The 20484-nt window shown below is 42.7% G+C and overlaps 1 protein-coding gene across 1 annotated transcript in view; it reads left to right on the top strand.

Moving 5' to 3' along the window:
- Positions 1 to 6532: 6532 nt before the first annotated feature.
- Positions 6533 to 20484, top strand: part of LOC115164040 (whirlin-like) — a 103107-nt gene continuing 89155 nt past the window's right edge. Inside the window, exon 1 of the mRNA XM_029716170.1 lies at positions 6533 to 6862. Coding sequence (XP_029572030.1) covers positions 6533 to 6862 — 330 coding nt within the window. The remainder of the gene's footprint in view (positions 6863 to 20484) is intronic.

The following is a 20484-nucleotide window of genomic DNA, read 5'->3' on the forward strand; positions in this document are numbered from 1 at the left end:
AGACAGCAGGTGTGGTAGAGAGAGTCAAAAACAGCAGGTCCGGGACAAGGTGGCACATCCGGTGAACAGGTCAGGGTTCCCTAGCCGCAGGCCAAACAGTTGAAACTGGAGCAGCAGCACGACCAGGTGGACTAGGGACAGCCAGAAGTCATCAGGCCAGGTAGTCCTGAGGCATGATCATAGGGCTCAGGTCCTCTGGGAGGGGAAGGAGAGAGAATTAGAGGAAGCATACTTAAATTCACACAGGACACCAGATAAGACAGGAGAATTACACCAGACATAACAGACTGACCATAGCCCCCCGGCACATAGACTATTGCAGCATAGATACTGGAGACTGAGATCTGACCAGGTGTCAGCACCATGGAGAGCAATACTCTGTGACATCACAGCGCTATTAACCAATCAAAGCTCACTATAGCTTCCAGCCCCTACTGGATTGGCTGTTGATAGATACCTAGCACTACCTAGTATGCTTGCTTGCTTGCTAGCACTCACATGAGGGCGAAGCTAGCGTGGCTATCGATATTTTTGCTGATAGACAATCCCCTTCTCCTCTTCTACTTCACCCCTGAAATGAATTCCCTGTTTATCTCTATTAAATCAATCACATTAATTATCACTAATAAATCAATTGAGTATTATCAACAGAAATAGGCTACATTTTAAAACTGATACATTTTATATATCATATCTCCCTGGCATATTACATCATTTATGCAGCAGCATACAATACATTTTTGGACTCACTTTGTTGTGCTGTGCTCACTTGAACAGGAAGGTGGCACAGCGTTCCTTCTTGTGGGCAAATTTTGTCATCAGTCTGGCATTCTCTAGATTGATGATGCTTTCAACATAGCATAAGTCATGCTGGATTGGCCAATGTATTCAACCTTTTCTGGCCCATGGTGTTGCATGTGAATGTTTATCCTTTTAAGCTTAGAAGAGACCCTTAAACCCATACTTGGACCACACACCCTCTCCACTGAATAGCATGCTAGTGATTGCTTGCAATGCTTGCAGTGATCCCTTCCAAACCACTCATTGTTGAATTAGCATTTTCCAACTTGTAATGTTTATGTCCAATGCTTGATACGTTTTATCTATAATTTCTCTTCATTTGACAAGGATTGAAAAGGATTTACAAAGAGATTGTCGACTTAATTCATGATCATGACTGCTTGTCTAGCTTGCTAGCTGAGATTTTGAAAGTATGATGTTGACATGATCAGTCCAATCAAAGGTATGGTAGGTATAACGTGATTTGACGTCATTTTATCTGTGGCCAATGACCTTGAGCCTTCTTGGATGGGCACTTATAATGTAAATCTATGGCAGCACACAAAGGGCTCGAACTTTCTTGCTCTCCCTGTAGATTTTGTGGTGACGTAGTGTCCCCATGAGTGACAGAACACTGAGCCAATCATGGCACAACTAGAGAACATTACCAACCCCTATGCTCTGTATTTTTCGCTGGCTGCCCCACCACCACAGAAATCACTGAGCTAGGCTGAAACACCTGCATTTTGGAGCTGCCTTACTCAAGAAAGTTAAAGAGACCATGTTTGTATGTGGATTTATTAACTGATGCATTTAAAAAAAACATTTTTTACATTGTTTGTTAACTGATGTGACACGTATTAATGCCACACTAACATGCAAAACAGGCAATTTTGTAAAAAATAAAATCCTTTATTCCAATTTGTTTTTTCCCCTGAAGGACGGGTCGCCACTAGTCTTTAACACCCGTCACTGCATAATTGTCAGCTCATGTTTTACAATGACAACCCTTAGTTCCAGCTCTTTTCACCGTGCTGATTTCGAAACAAACATTCACTCTCCGAAACATGCATCTGTAACCGATGTGAAATGGCTAGTTAGTTAGCAGTGGTGCGCGCTAATAGCGTTTCAATCAGTGACGTCACTCGCTCTGAGACCTGAAGTGGTTGTTCCCCTTGTGTTGCAAAGGCCGCGGCTTTTGTGGCGCGATGGGTAACGATGCTTCGTGGGTGTCAGTTGTTGATGTGTGCAAGGGTCCCTGGTTCGAGCCCAGGTTGGGGCGAAGAGAGGGACGGAACCTACACCATTACACATCATTCTTAAACTCAGCAAAAAAAGAAACGTCCTCTCACTGTCAACTACGTTTATTTTCAGCAAACGTAACATGTGTAAATATTTGTATGAACATAACAAGATTCCACAACTGAGACATAAACTGAACAAGTTCCACAGACATGTGACTAACAGAAATTGAATAATGTGTCTCTGAACAAAGGGGGGAAGTCAAAATCAAAAGTAACAGTCAGTATCTAGTGTGGCCACCAGCTGCATTAAGTTCTGCAGTGCATTTCCTCCTCATGGACTGCACCAGATTTGCCAGTTCTTGCTGTGAGATGTTACCCCACTCTTCCACCAAGGCACCTGCAAGTTCCCAGACATTTCTGGGGGGAATGGCCCTAGCCCTCACCCTCCGATCCACCAGGTCCCAGACGTGCTCAATGGGATTGAGATCCGGGCTCTTCGCTGGCCATGGCAGAACACTGACATTCCTGTCTTGCAGGGAATCACGCACAGAACGAGCAGTATGGCTGGTGGCATTGTCATGCTGGAGGGTCATGTCAGGATGAGCCTGCAGGAAGGGAACCTCATGAGGGAGGAGGATGTCTTTCCTGTAACACACAGCATTGAGATTGCCTGCAATGACAACAAGCTCAGTCCGATGATGCTGTGACACACCACCCCAGACCATGACGGACCCTCCACCTCCAAATTGATCCCGCTCCAGAGTACAGGCCTCGGTGTAACGCTCATTCCTTTGACGTTAAACGTGAATCCGACCACCCCCCCGGTGAGACAAAAGTGACTTGTCAGTGAAAAGCCCTTTTTGCCAGTCCTGTCTGGTCCATCGATGGTGGGTTTGTGCCCATAGGCGACGTTGTTGCCGGTGATGTCTGATGAGGACCTGCCTTCCAACAGGCCTACAAGCCCTCAGTCCAGCCTCTCTCAGCCTATTGCGGACAGTCTGAGCACTGATGGAAGGATTGTGCGTTCCTGGTGTAACTCGGGGCAGTTGTTATTGCCATCCTGTGCCTGTACCGCAGCTGTGATGTTCGGATGTACCGATCCTGTGCAGGTGTTGTTACACGTGGTCTGCCACTGCGAGGACGATCAGCTGTCTGTCCTGTCTCCTTGTAGCACTGTCTTAAGTGTCTCACAGTATGGACATTGCAATTCATTGCCCTGGCCACATCTGCAGTCCTCGTGCCTCCTTGCAGCATGCCTAAGGTACTTTCCCGCAGATGAGCAGGGACCCTGGGCATCTTTCTTTTGGTGTTTTTCAGAGTCAGTAGAAAGGCCTCTTTAGTGTCCTAAGTTGTCATAACTGTGACCTTAATTGCCTACTGTCTATAAGCTGTTAGTGTCTTAAAGGCTGTTCCACAGGTGCATGTTCATTAATTGTTTATGGTTCATTGAACAAGCATGGGAAACAGTGTTTAGACGCTTTACAATGAAGATCTGTGAAGTTATTTGGATTTTTACAAATTATCTTTGAAAGACAGGGTCCTGAAAAGGGGAAGTTTCTTTTTTTGCTGAGTTTATGTTCGATTTGTCCTTAATAAAGTATATGCACATGATTGAGATATGAATCTATTCTAAAGCATATTTATTATGACTAGCCTAATGGGTGGTAACTCATTGGACATTAATATTTAGATTCAATGCAATTCCCCCCTCCTGTAAATTAAATACCCTATATTTATCTGTTCAGCTTTTTTGTCTCGTAATAGGTTAATTAACAACATTCTCAAATCCGGACCATTTAAATAACATGTTGTTGGCTACTGTTTTTGTAGACATTTGCTTACTTGACCGTTTCTGGAAAGGCTACTTACCTCCCAACAGTTGCAACTCCGGAGCATTTAAAAAAACTTTTTCTAGGTTTCCGTTTTTGTTGGCTCTTGCTTTCTGGGTCTTACTAAAGTCAGTGAGATTTGCAATACGCCTGCTCGCTTTTTCATGTGTTGGTGTCGCATGTTTTGATAGGCCTACCATGAGCCCATGTTATCCATATACCGTATATGTCACGGGATACGAGGAGTGGTGGTAGAGTCAGGCGCAGAGAGCAGAGGTGAAGTATAACGACCTTTATTCTTCCCGGCACAAAACGGTCAACGCCAAAACCAACGAGCGCGTAACACAAATGACCAACCCAGTACAACGGGCAAAACAGTCCGGAGAGCGAATACAAGGCGTAAACCAGCACATCCAAAATAAACACAACAGTAAACGTAATCCCGCACAAACCTGGGCGGGCTAAACAGGTTTAAATAAACACAAATCAAGAACACAATAGGGAACAGGTGCAACCAATAAGACTAAACAAACAGAAAAGGAAAAAGGGATCAGCGGTGGCTAGTAGGCCGGCGACGACGACCGCCGAGCGCCGCTCGAGCAGGCAGGGGAGCCACCTTCGGTGGGATTCGTGACAGTATATATACAGAACCAATCAAAAGTTTGGACACACCTACTCATTCCAGGGTTTTTCTTTATTTTTACTATTTTCTACATTGTAGAATAATAGTGAAGACATCAAAACTATGAAATAACACATATGGAATCATGTAGTAAGCACAAAAGTGTTAAACAAATCAAAATATATTTTAGATTTTAGATTGTTCAAAGTAGCCACCCTTTGCCTTGATGACAGCTTTGCACAGTCTTGGCATATTTTCATTTTTCAATGCATTTTTCTAAGGATTCTAGCGTTAAAGCTTCCATGCTCACTCTATCCATAGCAAATACCATGGAGTGCATCAGGATGAGGAAATATGTGGATAGGAGAGAGAAGGCTTATTGCTGTGTTATTGCTGGTGGAGACAATGACCTAAAAATAGATAACGATTATAATTAGCCCATAGTCAGGTGTGCAGCTATGAGATGAGGTCTGTGTAGGGACCTGGCTAATGCAGCTGTATGGTCTTAAAGTCGGCTGAATGCTTAGTAACCTACTGTTATCTAGCTCCTTACAAATAGAGAGCCACCAGATTTCAGATACAGAGGAGCCCCAAATATTGGCCTAAAAAATTATATAATTATCAGAGATGTATTATAATACACTGAATGGGGACATGTAGCCCTGCATTTAGTCCATAGGCCTACACGTGATTGAAATTACGTAGTGAACTCTTGATGCCACTCTCACTTGCCGGGTAGATCTCATGGACATTATGGAACTATCTTATGTAAGGTAAATGAACTGGAGCGTAGGGATACTGTAGCTGGAAACTTCCATTATTTATGTGCGTTACTTCAATGAGAACAACTCACGTATTGCCAAGCATCTGGATGTGTGGATGTGTAACGCCTCGCAACCTCTGTCAGTTTTTCAGCAACACACACGCATACTGCACACACCTGCGTCATTTCCTAATCAGAAAAGATCTGAGTGAATGAGCAAGTGCGGAGCTTTTAAGTAACAATATGAAATATTCTTCCCCGATAGAGGAAGACCAGCTACCTTGCAATTGAAGGGGACACTGAAACGAACGAGAAACAACCAGCTTTATTATTATTGACCAAAATGAAAATGATGACATAGGTAGGCTACAAAGATGACCAATTGCGAACTATTTTGCTCCCAGACAACCCAGAAGAACACATTCAGGTGCCACGTTTTGATAGCGTGTGTTTGTAGCGCAAGAGCGCGCGCATCTTGTCCGTCTTCTTTGTTATCCAGGATCATATTCAGTTGAATAAAAGTTGTTGTTGTTGTGACAAGTCTAGAAATATTCCTCTGCTTCACGAGTATTTTTGCCAACTTTTTGAAGCAATTATTTTCTCACCATCATCTACGGATCTACCGTGCACCTTCACACAAACCGGACTCTCCATAAATAGGTGAATATCGAAGATGCGGCGGCAATGGAGAGCTGTTATTATTTGATGCTTCCGACAGGCATTATTGGAAAGATGCCACTTTTCAAAGCTGACTTCCTCCAAGAATCACTGTGCGGTCATGTGTTTTCGGAGCGGAGAGACTTCTATAGCAGTATTTCAAATGCATGATCTGACTGGGGTGTGCTGTTTACGGTAAAGCTGTAGCATGATGAGCAGTGATTTGGAGCGCGTTTCACTCAATTCAACGACGGCTAACTCGGGAACTGGGTCGGGTGGCCGCGCGCTGTCAGCAAACGTTCGGAAGCTGCACAACGCGCTCAACCTGCTGCTCACAGAATTCGAGAGAGAACAGTTCATACACTGTCTCAATATCTACCATGCAAAGCGCAACGTCTTCGATTTAGTTCAAACTCTCAAAATAATCCTCAACACGCCAAACAAAAGACAACTCCTCCCCATGTTGCGGTTGGTCATTCCGCGCTCAGACCAGCTGTTGTTTGACCAGTATACTTCCGAGGGCCTATATCTTAAAACGAACCATCTACCGCAAAACAGTGGTAACAACCCCGAAAGCTCTGGAGGAGAAGTAGGCAATGCTGCAAACCACCATGTCCCAATTCCCACTGCTCACTGTATGAACCCTCATGATCTCTCTTGTTATGCATCACCAGGAGCGTGTCCCGGCAAGGATGGTTTCAGCACCACTGCTGATGGGACCGCTCCCCAGGCTTTCATCCAGGGGGAGGCTTTTGGAGAGATCCGCCAAGTGACACTGAGACGCAGAAAGAGCAATGAGGGTTTAGGGTTCAGCATCCGGGGAGGCTCCGAGCACGATGTGGGAATATATGTGTCGCTAGTAGAACCCGGATCTTTCGCTGAGAACGAGGGATTGAGGGTCGGTGATCAGATAGTGACTGTTAACGACATGCTGTTTGACAGACTCTCACACATGGAGGCAGTCAAGGTAGGCTGTGTGTGTGTGTTTGTGTGTCTGGGACAGCCTCCTTGAAGCAGGGATAGATTGGTTGCCACCTCAAATCTCGTGTGTGTGTGTGTGTGTACACTGATATCCCTATCAAGTGGCGATTTTAGCATGTAAATCTTGGTGGGGAAAACAAACTTTTTTTTTAATGCATTCCAGCAAAGCCACTACACAACACAACATTAAACAATACATTAATTGCTCTATAATGGTGACAAACGGTGCCCACAAACTGTTAGGGCCTGCATAAAGAGTCCCAACACCTTACCACTTCTACGCCTGGCTATCAGTAGAGCCTTGTCTGGCAGCAAAACAGTTCATTCAGCCTCATTTACTGCCTTTTAGCAAAACATATGGCTGACTTGCTGAAATTTTTTTTCCAGTTTCCACTGACAATTGAGATGTACAAACGATGGCATAGGGGGTGACGTGCGGATAAGAGGCAATCTGTAATTTTGATTAATACATTAATGAGCGAGCAAGGATGAACCTAGTCAATGTAACTATTTGTTCTTCACTTTTGAAATGTACAGCGACAGAATTCAGAACATGGACCTTTATTACAGTATTCTCCCTATACACCAAGTCAGAACCGTAATATAAATAAAGGGGTCATATAAGCAGACAGTGAAAATTCTTACAATATTAAATGCTTACATTTCTCTAAAACAGGCTATAGGCTACATGTGCACCACCAAGTCAGAACAGTAGGCTAAATTATGAGGGGAAAATTGACAGCTTACTACACAACATACACTTAGTATTACTTTCTTAGCTACAGTATATATTTCTCCCTGGAATATTACATCATTTATGCAGCTGGAGCATACAAGACATTTTTGGACTCAACTTGTTGTGCTGTGCTCACTTCAACAGGAAGGTGGCGCAGCGGTCTTTGTCATCAAAGTTTGGCATTCTCTGAATTTACGGTGCTATCAAGACAACTGGGAACTCGGGGAAAAAAAACAAGGTTGAATCCTGATGACTTCAGTGATCTTCAGGTCGGAGCTCTAGAATGAGGCCCGAGTTCCCAACTTGCAATTCCGAGTTGGATGACCATTGAACATGTATTTTCCCAGTCGTAGCTTGCTAGCTAATATTTTGAAAGTATGATGTCGACATGATCAGTCCAATCAAAGCTACTGTAGATATAACGTAATTTGACATAATTGTATCTGTGGCCAATGACCTTGAGCCTTCTTGGATGGACACTTCTAATGTAACTCTATGGCAGCACCCAAAGTGCTTTAATTTTTAAGCTCTACCCGTAGATTTTGCAGTGATGTAGTGTCCCCATGAGAACATTACCAACCCCTACACTCCGTATTTTCCGCTGGCTGCCCCACCACCACAGAAAGCACTGAGCTAGGCTGAAACACCTGCATTTAGACAGTGGCAACGATGTTGATTATGAACATGGTCTCTTGCCTGCTAATGCCTGCAATGCAGTGAAGAACACGATATGACAACAATAACATCTAATGTAACTGGCCCCTCTAATAGTATGGCCACCCCAGTTGAAATGGTCTAGAACCGCCACTGGTTTGTATGCAGCTATATTAACAAAATGTTATTTTAAAAAATTACATTGTTTGCTAACTGATATGTGACACATATTAATGCCAAAATAGCATGCAAAACAGGCAAAAACCCCACGTGCCCTGAATGACGGGTCGCCACTGTCCCTATCCATAGTGCATATGCTAAATAGAGAAGCTGAATAAAACAGAAGAAACCAAGACACAGGGTAGTAGTAGCAATGATGCCCAGTTCCTATACACCATAATGTGACATTAATAAACACACAAAAAGCTCTTTTTACATCTCAAATGGCACAATATTCTTTATAAAAGGGCACTACTTTTGACCAGGAGCCATAAAAGGCCCTCGTCAACTGTAGTGCTCTCATAAGGTATTGTGTGCCATTTGGGAGACAATTCATGTCTGTTAACCTGTCTGGGCGAGCAAGCGTCCCACCCTAGTCAACAGCCAGTGGAATCGCGTGCCGCGAAATACAAATACCTCAGAAATGCTATAACTTCAATTTCTCAAACATATGACTATTTTACACCATTTTAAAGACAAGACTCTCGTTAATCTAACCACATTGTCCGATTTCAAAAAGGCTTTACAGCGAAAGCAAAACATTAGATTATGTCAGGAAAGTACCCTGCCAAAATAATCACACAGCCATTTTCAAAGCAAGCATATATGTCACAAAAACCAAAACCACAGCTAAATGCAGCACGAACCTTTGATGATCTTCATCAGATGACACTCCTAGGACATTATGTTATACAATACATGCATGTTTTGTTCAATCAAGTTCATATTTATATCAAAAACCAGCTTTTTACATTAGCATGTGATGTTCAGAACTAGCATACCCAGCGAAAACTTCCGGTGAATTTACTAAATTACTCACGATAAACGTTCACAAAATACATAACAATTATTTTAAGAATTATAGATACAGAACTCCTTTATCCTCTTGAGGATATCCTACCATAGGGGGCGCCACAGCGCATTTTGGAAAACATTTGTTCCCATTTTCAACGGCCTACTAATCAAACTCAGAAGCTAGGACATGCATATACTTATTTTATATGAATAGAAAACACCCTAAAGTTTCTAAAACTGTTTGAATGGTGTCTGTGAGTATAACAGAACTCATATGGCAGTCAAAACCCTGAGACCGATTGAAACAGGAAGTGGGATTCTGAATTGTGGACTCGACTTCACAGCCTTCCCTGTAATTCACAACGTGAAAAATCGTTCATTGAGCACTTTCTAGTGCTTCCACTAGATGTCCCCAGTCTTTACAAAGTGTTTTGAGCCTTCTACTGTCGAAACTCAGTGAAGGAGACGATGTGGCAATTGGTCACAGTAGGAGGGCCATCAGCATTGTGACGTCGGCGGCCGTGTCTACCCCCACCTTTGGAAACGTTTTGAAACACATTGCAATCGTCCCACTCGAATCTTATTGGCTCTCGTTGAAACAGGCCCTGAAGATTAATGTTATACAACGTTTGACATGTTTGAACGAACCTAAAGGAGGGAAAAAAGTTATTTTTCGTAACCTAAGTCCGGATCAACATTTGGATACAGCCTTCAGACGCGCTAACAACAGCAAGCTAATGGAACATAAAGGATGGACTTTTTCGACCGAAAATACATTTGTCGTGGACCTGGGATTCCTGGAAGTGCTTTCTGATGAAGACAACTAAAGGTGAGGGATTATTGACAATATTATACAAGATCAGATGTGATTTGCGATTGTTCCAAGATGGCGCCGAGCTAGGTTTTCTAGCTCATTTTCTGAGTATCGCATCCCCTTTTATCTCAAAGTGTGATTACCCTGTAAAGTTAATTTAAAATCTGTTATGACGGGTGTTTAAGAGATATTCATCTATAAATCTTAGATTGACAATATAAAATAAAAAAATCGTTTTCGAATAGTAATTTATGAAATTGTAGCACTGTTTCCCGGGACGCATTTTATGGGAAAATAGTTAGCCAACGTCAGACGCCGATGTAAAATGCTGTTTTTATATAGAAATATGACCTTTATTGAACAAAAGAATGCATGCTGTGTGTAACATGATGTCCTAGGTGTGTCATCTGATGAAGTTTGTAAAAGGTTAGTGCTGCATTTAGCTGTTTTTTGGTTATTTGTGATGCATGTGGTTGGTCGGAAAATTCAAATGATGCTACTTTTACCATGTACTCCTCTAACATAATCTAATATTGTGCTTTTCCTGTAAAACCTTTTTGAAATCGGACGACGAGGGTCGATTCAAGAGAGGTGTATCTATAAAACGATATGAGACAGTCCTATATTTGAAAAAATATATATATTGAATTTCGTTATGCTAATGTCGCTAGGAGTTTTAGCTGGAAAATGATCCCGCTAACGGGATGAGAGTCGCAAGAGGATTTATGCAATCGCGGTGTCAGATTTTAAAATAGCTTTTCGGCGAAAGCACATTTTGCAATATTCTGAGTACATAGCTCGGCCATCACGGCTAGCTATTTTGACACCCACCAAGTTTGGGACTCACTAAACTCAGAATTACTATTAGAAAATTGGATTACCTTTGCTGTTCTTCGTCAGAAAGCACTCCCAGGACTTCTACTTCAACAACAAATGTTGTTTTGGTTCCAAATAATCCATAGTTATATTCAAATAGCTCCGTTTTGTTCGTGCGTTCAGGTCACTATCCTAAGGGTGACGCGCGAGCACATTTCGTGACAAAACATTTCAAAATATTCCATTACTGTACTTTGAAGCATGTCAAACGCTGTTTAAAATCAATTTTTATGCTATTTTTCTCGTAAAATAGCGATAATATTCCAACCGGGCGACGTTGTATTCATTCAAAGGCTGAAAGAAAAAAATTTAGAATTCTTGTGAATGCGCCTCTCAGTCTCACTGTCCCCAGGCTGACCACTCCCAAATTCTCCTGCTGTTCTTCGCCCAGAGACCGCAGACACCCCATTCCACTTTCTGGCGCCTTCTGAGAGCCAATGGAAGCCTTAGAAAATGTCACATTACAGCACAGATGCTGTATTTTCGATAGAGATGCAACAGAAGGACAACAAATTGTCAGACAGGGCACTTCCTGTATGGAATCTTCTCAGGTTTTGGCCTGCCATATGAGTTCTGTTATACTCACAGACACCATTCAAACAGTTTTAGAAACTTTTGGGTGTTTTCTATCCAAATCCACTAATTATATGCATATTCTCATTTCTGGGCAAGAGTAGTAACCAGTTTAAATCGGGTACGTTTTTTATCCGGCCGTGCAAATACTGCCCCCTAGTCCCAACAGGTTAAAACCTCTCTAGGCTAGGTGGGACGGTAGCGTCCCACCTGACCAACATCCAGTGAAAGTGCAGGGCGCCAAATTCAAACTACAGAATTGTAAATATTTAACATTCTTGAAAATACACATGCAATATGTCAAAATAAAGCTTAACTTCTTGTTAATCCAGCCAAGGTGTCAGATTTCAAAAAGGCTTTACGGCGAAAGCAAACCATGCGATTATCTGAGGACAGCACACCACCATACAAATGCATAACAATAATTTTCAACTAGGCAGGTGGCGACACAAAAGTCAGAAATAATGATATAATTCATGCCTTACCTTTGAGGATCTTCTTCTGTTGGCACTCCAATATGTCCAAGAAACATCACAAATGGTCCTTTTGTTCGATAAACTTCTTTTTTATATCCCCCAAATGTCAATTTATTTGGCGCGTTTGATTCAGAAAAACACCGGTTCCAACTCGCCCAACATGACTACAAATGATCTAATAAGTTACCTGTAAACTTTGTCCAAACATTTTAAACAACTTTCCTAATCCATCCTTAGGTATCCTAAAACGTAAATAATCGATCAAATTTAAGACGGAATATACTGTGTTCAATAGCGGACAAAATCAAAGTGGAGCGAGCTACAGGTCGCGCACCCCAAACAAAACAGTCCACTTAGCTTGACTCTCATTCTGAATAGCCGTACTTCTTCATTTCTCAAAGGAAAAACATCAATCATTTTCTAAAGACTGTTGACATCTAGTGGAAGCTATAGGAACTGCAACCAGGTCTCTCAAATCTAGTTGACCATAGAAATCCAATTGAAAACACAGTGAACTCAAATGTTTTTTTTCCTGGATGGTTTGTCCTCGGGGTTTCGCCTGCCAAATAAGTTCTGTTATACACACAGACATTTTTTTTTAACTTTTAGAAATTAGGGTGTTTTCTATCCAAATCTACCAATTATATGCATATCCTTTACTTTGGGCATGCTTTTCATCCGGATGTCAAAATACCGCCCCCTATCCCAAAGAAGTTTTTAAGGAAAAAGGACAGGACCAGTGAAAAGCAAACTAGTAATGTAGTCTTGTCTGCTGAAACAGAGCGACAGAGAGTGTCATGTGGGATACTACATCAGTTGCTTAAGGTCCAGTTTAAGACGCTAGTTTTAATCCCATCAAAATCAATGTTGTATTTTATTCTACATCACTGATCACAGATTCATGCTCCCTACCATGGCCTGTGTCTCCAATGCGATCTTAGCTGAATGTATAGTGCAGATACTGGGGCAGTCCCAAATGTTACCCTATCCCCTATATAGTGCACTAAAAGTAGTATGAAATTTAAAGTGGACTTGTAAGTGGAACGTAAAGTGGAGGGGGCAGGGTGAGTGGAGTGGAATGGAGGGAGATGAATACAGGCAGCAGAGTGAGAGTGTGTGTCTCAAATGGCTACATATTCTCTATAAAGTGCACTACTTTTGCCATTTAGTGCATTGTAAGGAATAGGGTGCCATTTAGGACTCAATCAGACAGTGTAATGCCTGGTTCTCTTATCTAGTCAGGAAAATTAATGTGTTTCACATAGTGACATTATTTGTGTGGTTGCTATCAGTGGGGTCTTTTGTTGTCACAGCAGGTGTGTTTTATCAGTGCTGCTGTCTGTGTTCGTCAGGCTGTCTGTCACAAGACATTGTATGGCAAATGCCATCTGATTTCACCCAGTCAGACTTGAAAACACAACCTGCAGCTTTCTGTTGTTGCAAAATAAAAGCCCTTTCAGAGGATTCAGAATTGATTGATGTATAATTTAAGACCAAATAAAGAACCTTTTTCAACACAGTCAAAGAAAATTAGGCTATTTTGGATCACTTTAGAAGGAAAAAAACTGTTTTTCAAAGTTAACATGTCCAGTCATTTATTTAATCAAATACTGAGTCAAAATATGAATAGATATTTTTTATTAAATAAACATTTCTTGTATTGGATATGTTTATCTTTTGAAGTTTCTCTTTGCTTGCCTCAAAATGCTTGCCTCAAAATGAGGGATTTAGAATGGTTGGGCCTTGGCAGAATCATATATTAAGATATGATTTAAGTATATCTAAATATATGGATGTTGGTCTTGGTGGTTATTGCTCAGCAGGCTGCTAATTGTGCCTGAATAGAGGAGTCTCTGAAGGGCAGACAAATAGGGTTGTGTTGTCTTACTTATTAAGTTTTGAATGGGTTCAGCTTGTTATGTTAGGAACCTGGTAATTATGAGTCAATGTATTGTTGTTGGTCTTCGGTTCTTCTCAAGGTACAGATCTAGACGGACACTGATAAAAGATCAAACCAGATGTATTCTCCCAACTGAATGCTTCAGCTGGATAGCATACTGTTACACAGTTCTTTATATACAGTGCATGTAGCAAATGTCACAGGAGGATTGCACAGGCTGGTCCGGATGGCTATTCTTCCTCCTTGAGTTACAGTTCCTCTCTCTGCATCCTGTTATTCTCACTCCGCTCCCCAACTTCGACGTTGAAGACCATCTCCCATCTTCCCACAGGAACTAGACTGGTGGGCAGTAACTCAACCACGACCTTATCATAACCCAGACAGATGGCTTCTGTCCAACTGCAAAGCATGTTCTAATCCCAGACAGATGGCTCCTATCCAACTCTTATAGAATCGTACTTGCACTCAGAGACAGGCTCCTTCAGTACTTGTCAGTACTTGTCCATTTGCAACACACATACAGTGCATTCGGAAAGTATTCGGACCCCTTGACTTTTTCCACATTTCATTACGTTATAGCCTTATTCTAAAATGGATTTAAAAAAATAGATATATCCTCATCAATCTACACACAATACATAATAATGACAAAGCAAAAACAGGTTTTTAGAAATATTTGCAAATGTATTAAAAATAAAAACGGAAATAACTTATTTAGATAAGTATTCAGACCCTTTGCTATGAAACTCGAAATTGAGCTCAGGTACATCCTGTTTCCATTGTTCATCCTTGAGATGTTTCTACAACTTCATTGGAGTCCACCTGTGGCAGATTCAAATGATTGGACATGAAATGGAAAGGCACACACATGTCTATTTAAGGTCCCACAGTTGACAGTGCATGTCAGAGCAAAACCAAGTCATGAGGGCGAAGGAATTGTCTTGTAGATCTCTGAGACAGGATTGTGTCGAGGCACAGATCTGGGGAGGAGTGGCAAAAAATGTTGGCAGCATTGAAGGTCCCCGAGAACACGGTGGCCTCCATCATTCTTAAATGGAAGCAATTTGGAACCACCAAGACTCTTCCTAGAGCTGGCTGCATGGCCAAACTGAGCAATCGGAGGAGAAGGGCCTTGGTCAGGGAGGTGACAAAGAACCCGACTGTCACTCTGACAGAGCTCTACAGTTCCTCTGTTGAAATGGGTGAACCTTCCAGAAGGACAACCATCTCTGCTGCACTCCACCAATCAGGCCTTTATGGTAGAGTGGTCAGACGGAAGCCACTCCTCAGTAAAAGGTACATGACAGCCCACTTGGAGTTTGCCAAAAGGCACCTAAAGAACTCTGACCATGAGAAACAAGATTCTCTGGTCTGATGAAACCAAGATTGAACTCTTGGGCCCGAATGCCAAGCGTCACTTCTGGAGGAAATCTGGAACCATCCATACGGTTTTTTATTTTTTATTTAACCTTAATTTAATTTAACTAGGCAAGTCGGTGAACGGTGAAACATGGTGGTGGCAGCATTATGCTGTGGGGATGTTTTTCAGCTGGCAGGGACTGGGAGACTAGTCAGGATCGAGGGAAAGATGAACAGAGAGATCCTTGATGAAAACCTGCTCCAGAGCGCACAGACTGGGGCAAAGGTTCACCTTCCAACAGGACAACGACCCTAAGCACACAGCAAAGACATTGCAGGAATGGCTTCCGGACAATTCTCTGAATGTCCTCAAGTGGCCCAGCCAGAGCCCGGACTTGAATCCAATCATACATCTCTGGAGAGACCTGAAAATAGCTGTGCAGCGACGCTCCCCATCCAACCTGAGAGGATCTGCAGAGAAGAATGGGATAAACTCCCAAAATACAGGTGTGCCCAGCTTGTAGTGTCATACCCAAGAAGACTCCAAGGCCGTAATCGCTGCCAAAGTTTCCTCAACAAAGTACTGCGTGAAGGGTCTGAATACTTACATAAATGTGATATTTCAGTTTTTTACTTTTATAAATTTACAAAAATGTCTAAAAACCTGTTTTTACTTTGTCATTCTGGGGTATTGTGTGTAGATTGATTAGGTGGATTTTTTAAAATACATTTTAGAAGAAGGCTGTAATGTAATGTCGTGTCTTTGGCTATGCCGGATTAAGTGATATGACATGCTAACTTATAAAATTATTTCTCTGTAATTAATATTACCTGATTAAGCTAATCATGTAAATGTAATTAACTAGAAAGTCGGGGCACCACAGAATAACGTTTATAGAGCTGTTATCTTCTGAATAAACTCTTAAAATACTTAGTAATATTTTACATCGATAGCAGTCAATCTTATCTTATTTTCAATCTCATCATGAAAGTTATAAATTCTTGGTTATCTTCACGAACCCTGGCTAACAAGTTGAATCAGCAATACAAAATTGGGTTTAATTATTTATTTACTAAATACCTAACTAATCACACAGAATTACAAATACACAGAATTCATATGATGTCATACAGAAAACGTCCTGGTGGACTGAGCCTGTATCATGGCTGGTTACACAAAGGAAAAGGGGGTTGGGCTTGAATGAAAGAGCGGGAAGATTTAGGAACACAGAAACAGCAGCTATGCTATCGTAAATACATTATCTTATGCATTCTAAATTACCGCCCATTTGGAAAAGGAAAATGCAATAAATATTTACTCTGAGCTGCGCTTCGGTAGATTGGTCGTAGATGCTGGCCGTGGTTGGCCAACAGATCTTCCTGTTGTGTAGTGGAAGAATGTCAATGGTGGTGGTATCTTCGTCTGGTTGTTAGACTGGATCCGTCGTCCGTCCTTTCCTAGCCCACGTTAGCAGCGGCTAACTCAACGGCTAGGAAGTATCACTTCTGTAGTGAATAAGCTCAAAGTTCATACCAGTTCATACCATAGCTCACGCCGAGGTTGGCTTAGTTCTGTTCTTGATATGTGTCTGTCCATATAACGTAGAGGCTGCAGTCCTCCCGTACTGGAACCCCGAATTGTCTTTTCGTCAAAGACTTATATAGAGGAGAGGGGGAAAGGAGGGGTTTCATCGTTTATAACCCCATGTCTCTTCACAGGGTTGGCCACTGATCGGCAGGGCACTTTCCCTATGAAAACCCAATTCTCTCATTTGGAAGCTAAAATTACATTTAATCTCCTAACAAACAATTTCAGTATCAAACATTTCAATTGCATAACAATTCCATGTGACTCTGATAACTAGAGGGTGTATACTTTCTCCGGTACAGTTTATATCGTCCTGCCATCAATCATAATGTCTCAGATAACAATGAACTGACATACATACTCATTACGTTATCAAGCATATTTCCAACTGGTTTTATTAACAAAAGATGGTTCCTTTCCCTATTTGTTTGATGTTCCCAGACTCTCTATATTTAACACAGGCTATTCCAGTCCTTCAGTTGGGTCAGAGAGAGAGGGGAAGGGAGAAGGTATTTATGGGGGGGTCATAAACCTTACCCACAGGCCAACATCATGACAGTCCCCCCATGTTGGGTTCAATCTTGCGATTAACCTGCATGTTGTAAACCAACATAAAAATGAACGTGGGTTGTCCTGGTTGTGGATCATCGTTGTGGTCCCCATCTGGCGGTCGACCCGGGTAGGGTGTCTGCAAATGAAGAAGTCCGCTCCAAGGCTGGGCAGCAGATGTCCAGTTGGTGGTTGCTATTGCAGTCCCCCCTCTGGTGGTCGACCCGGGTAGGGTCTCTGCAAATGAAGATGTCCGTTCCATGACTCGGCAGCGGATGTCCGGGTTGGGATCGCCGTTCCGGACCCGTCGTCTGGTCGTCCAGACTGGAATATCTGGGCAGTAACTTAGGCAGAGGTTAACAACGCACACACACTCATGAAATATATCATTACATTTCCTCCCAAATGAGCGGCGTTGTGGCACTAACTGATGGTTGTATGGGGGAGTTGTTTATGGCTCTATCACTTTCTATGTGCCAAAGAAAATGAAACAAAATTAATGAAAGCATAAACAAAACAAAATAGTTATGCCACCTTAATCATCTAATTGGACTGTATTCTATCTACGTCCATGGTCTTGGCAAAATGACCCTATCATGGCATTGTCTAATGTCATATCTAGGGCTTTCCTAATTTGCGGGGTGGCGCTTAGGGTACTATCCTAAGTTGACAACTATATGATAAGTCTACAGCTGTGAGGCACTAGTTTTGGGCAGTCTACAGGATGACCTATGGACTTCTGGTTAGAAAACTGGTGAGTGCTGTAGAGTCAAAGGCCTAGAAGTAAATGTTCAACTTTACTAAGGCTGGTATTTTGTTTGGACCCTTAAGTGATCCTAGCATAAATCCTAATTGGATGTTCCGTTGTGCATGTGCGTTTATGCTTACACAATCGCGCATGTCAAGGGAAGATAACCAAGTATCCTGGCAGATTACAACTTGTTCAGAATGAGTCTGACATAGTCAGGTAATTTTCAGGTCAATGCCTGGAGGTCAGTCAGAATTGGTGTCAAGGGAGTCTGTAGTAGTTTTCTACAAGTCACGGTGTCTTCCACTATTGTAGTGGCGGTAGGTATGAAGTCTATTTCATAGCTATGTTATCCACGGAGGAGCTAACCTCACGACGGAAGTACTCTAAGTATTAGACCAGTCGTACGTGGTGTGATCATGGTTCATGACTTCTAATAACTTTTCTCCTGAACGGAGGGTTCTATTTATTAGTGGCATGTGTTAACCATTGGAGGAGTGCAATGGAGATTCCCTTCCCCGTGTTGCACTCTGAGTGACTCCTATGTCGCTATTATCAATAGCAATTTAACTTGTGAGGTTACTAATCCTCTTACTGAGTGTTGCTGGACTGACTGTGGTATTGGTACTGGTATTCAAGGGGTCCAGTTGTCCTACCGATTTATTCTGAAATATTATCTACCGGAACACATGATTGGAGCATATTACTAGTTGTATTGTAGTTGAACCTACACATGGCAAGGAATGATTATTGTTGCCATTTGTTTTGGAGGTGGACAAGTCCACTGGACTTCCTTTACGACCAGTGTGGTACACCTCAGTACTATCTTAGATGTGTTCTAAGATAATCCCCGTCTAGGGGCCTGTCTGCTCCTCACTGTTCTCATAGGGGAGTTTACAACTAGATTTGATTTATGCTCTGGCGGCCTCGTACGGTGTTGTCCGTAGTCTCAACCCCCCCACCGGCCTCGATGAGGCTCATCATGGGTCTGGGCTACTATTCCCCCCCTTTGTGTCTCGGGACCCCCCCACCAGTGGGTGGTGTTGGTGTCCGAGGCGCAAACGAGAAGGTCGGACCCTATGTACGAGTTGTCAGTGGCCGCGTTATTATGAGAATGGCTGTAACCTTTCAACCAAATCTCCTGGTGTTTGTGCTTCAACACCCTCAGTGGCTGTCGAGGTCTGTCAGTCACCACCGCTTCCGCGTGTGGCAACCTCTTCAGTACCTGCAAACTGAGACGAGGATATCGGTCTGTGATATCGCAAAGTGTTTCACCAGTGGGAGTCATCGGGTCAGTTGCTGGACTGACGCCATTAGTGTCATTGTAAGGGGTGACAGTCCCCAACAAAGCAGAAGGTGTATCATCGGAAGCAGAGTGTACTCTGCACATCAATGTTTTTCTTGCTGAGACGGCCGCAGTGCTTGCGGAAGTGTTCGAAGGGCCAGAGAAGTTCATCTCAACTACCGTATTGCACGACTGCAAGAAGGAGGGAAGTTGCTCATTCACAGAGACAGCTGGCTCGAAATCATGAAAAGAATGGTCAATCAGATTGGCTGATGGAATGTGTCGAGATATCATAATATCTCCTTGGATCGGATTCTGCACCAAGAGGTTTCTACACGTCTTTTTCCCAAGGGGTGCTTTTGACAGATACCCCTCGTGAAGGACTGCGTTGCAGCTAGCGTTAGGGGAAGACAGTGTGGTCAGTGGAGAAGGCACTGTGGCCTGTGGCCATACCTGGTTGGTTTTCCAATCCATCAATGGGAGTAACCGATCCATCAAGTCTGCTCCAAGTAGCAGGGTTACAGTTTCGAGGCTGGTAACATACACAGGATGAACGAGCGATACGTCCTGGAAGTGTAGTTTCAGCATGACTCTCAATGTGAGAGGCGAGGTAGTCTGAGTGACCCCTCGAAGTGTAGTGTCGCATCGTTCCACTTTTAACCAACGTTTAGTTGGCTTCAAAGCCCTTTTGAGCTCATCAAACAATGTTTGAGAGATGAGTGATATTGTCGCACCCGAATCAATTAGCGCCTGACAAGCTAAGCAGTCCTCCAGGACTGTTTCCAGGTATGGCCGTTTAGATTCGTGGTTAGTGGACATATTCCCCACAAAGTGGAGTGGTCGTTCGCAACGACGTGATGTGCCATGTCTGTTCAAGATGGAAGCAGATTGACTTTTCCGATTTTGAGTGGGCTTGGCTTTAACTAAGCGTTTGACCTTTACCTTCGCAACTTTTGTATCGGAGTCTATAGACCGAGCCCGGGGGCTTGTTTCTTGATCAAGCGGGCCCTGGATAGGGTCTTGAATGAGAGCGGGA

This window comes from Salmo trutta, chromosome 27 (genome assembly GCF_901001165.1).
Source record: "Salmo trutta chromosome 27, fSalTru1.1, whole genome shotgun sequence".
Lineage (NCBI taxonomy): Eukaryota > Metazoa > Chordata > Actinopteri > Salmoniformes > Salmonidae > Salmo > Salmo trutta.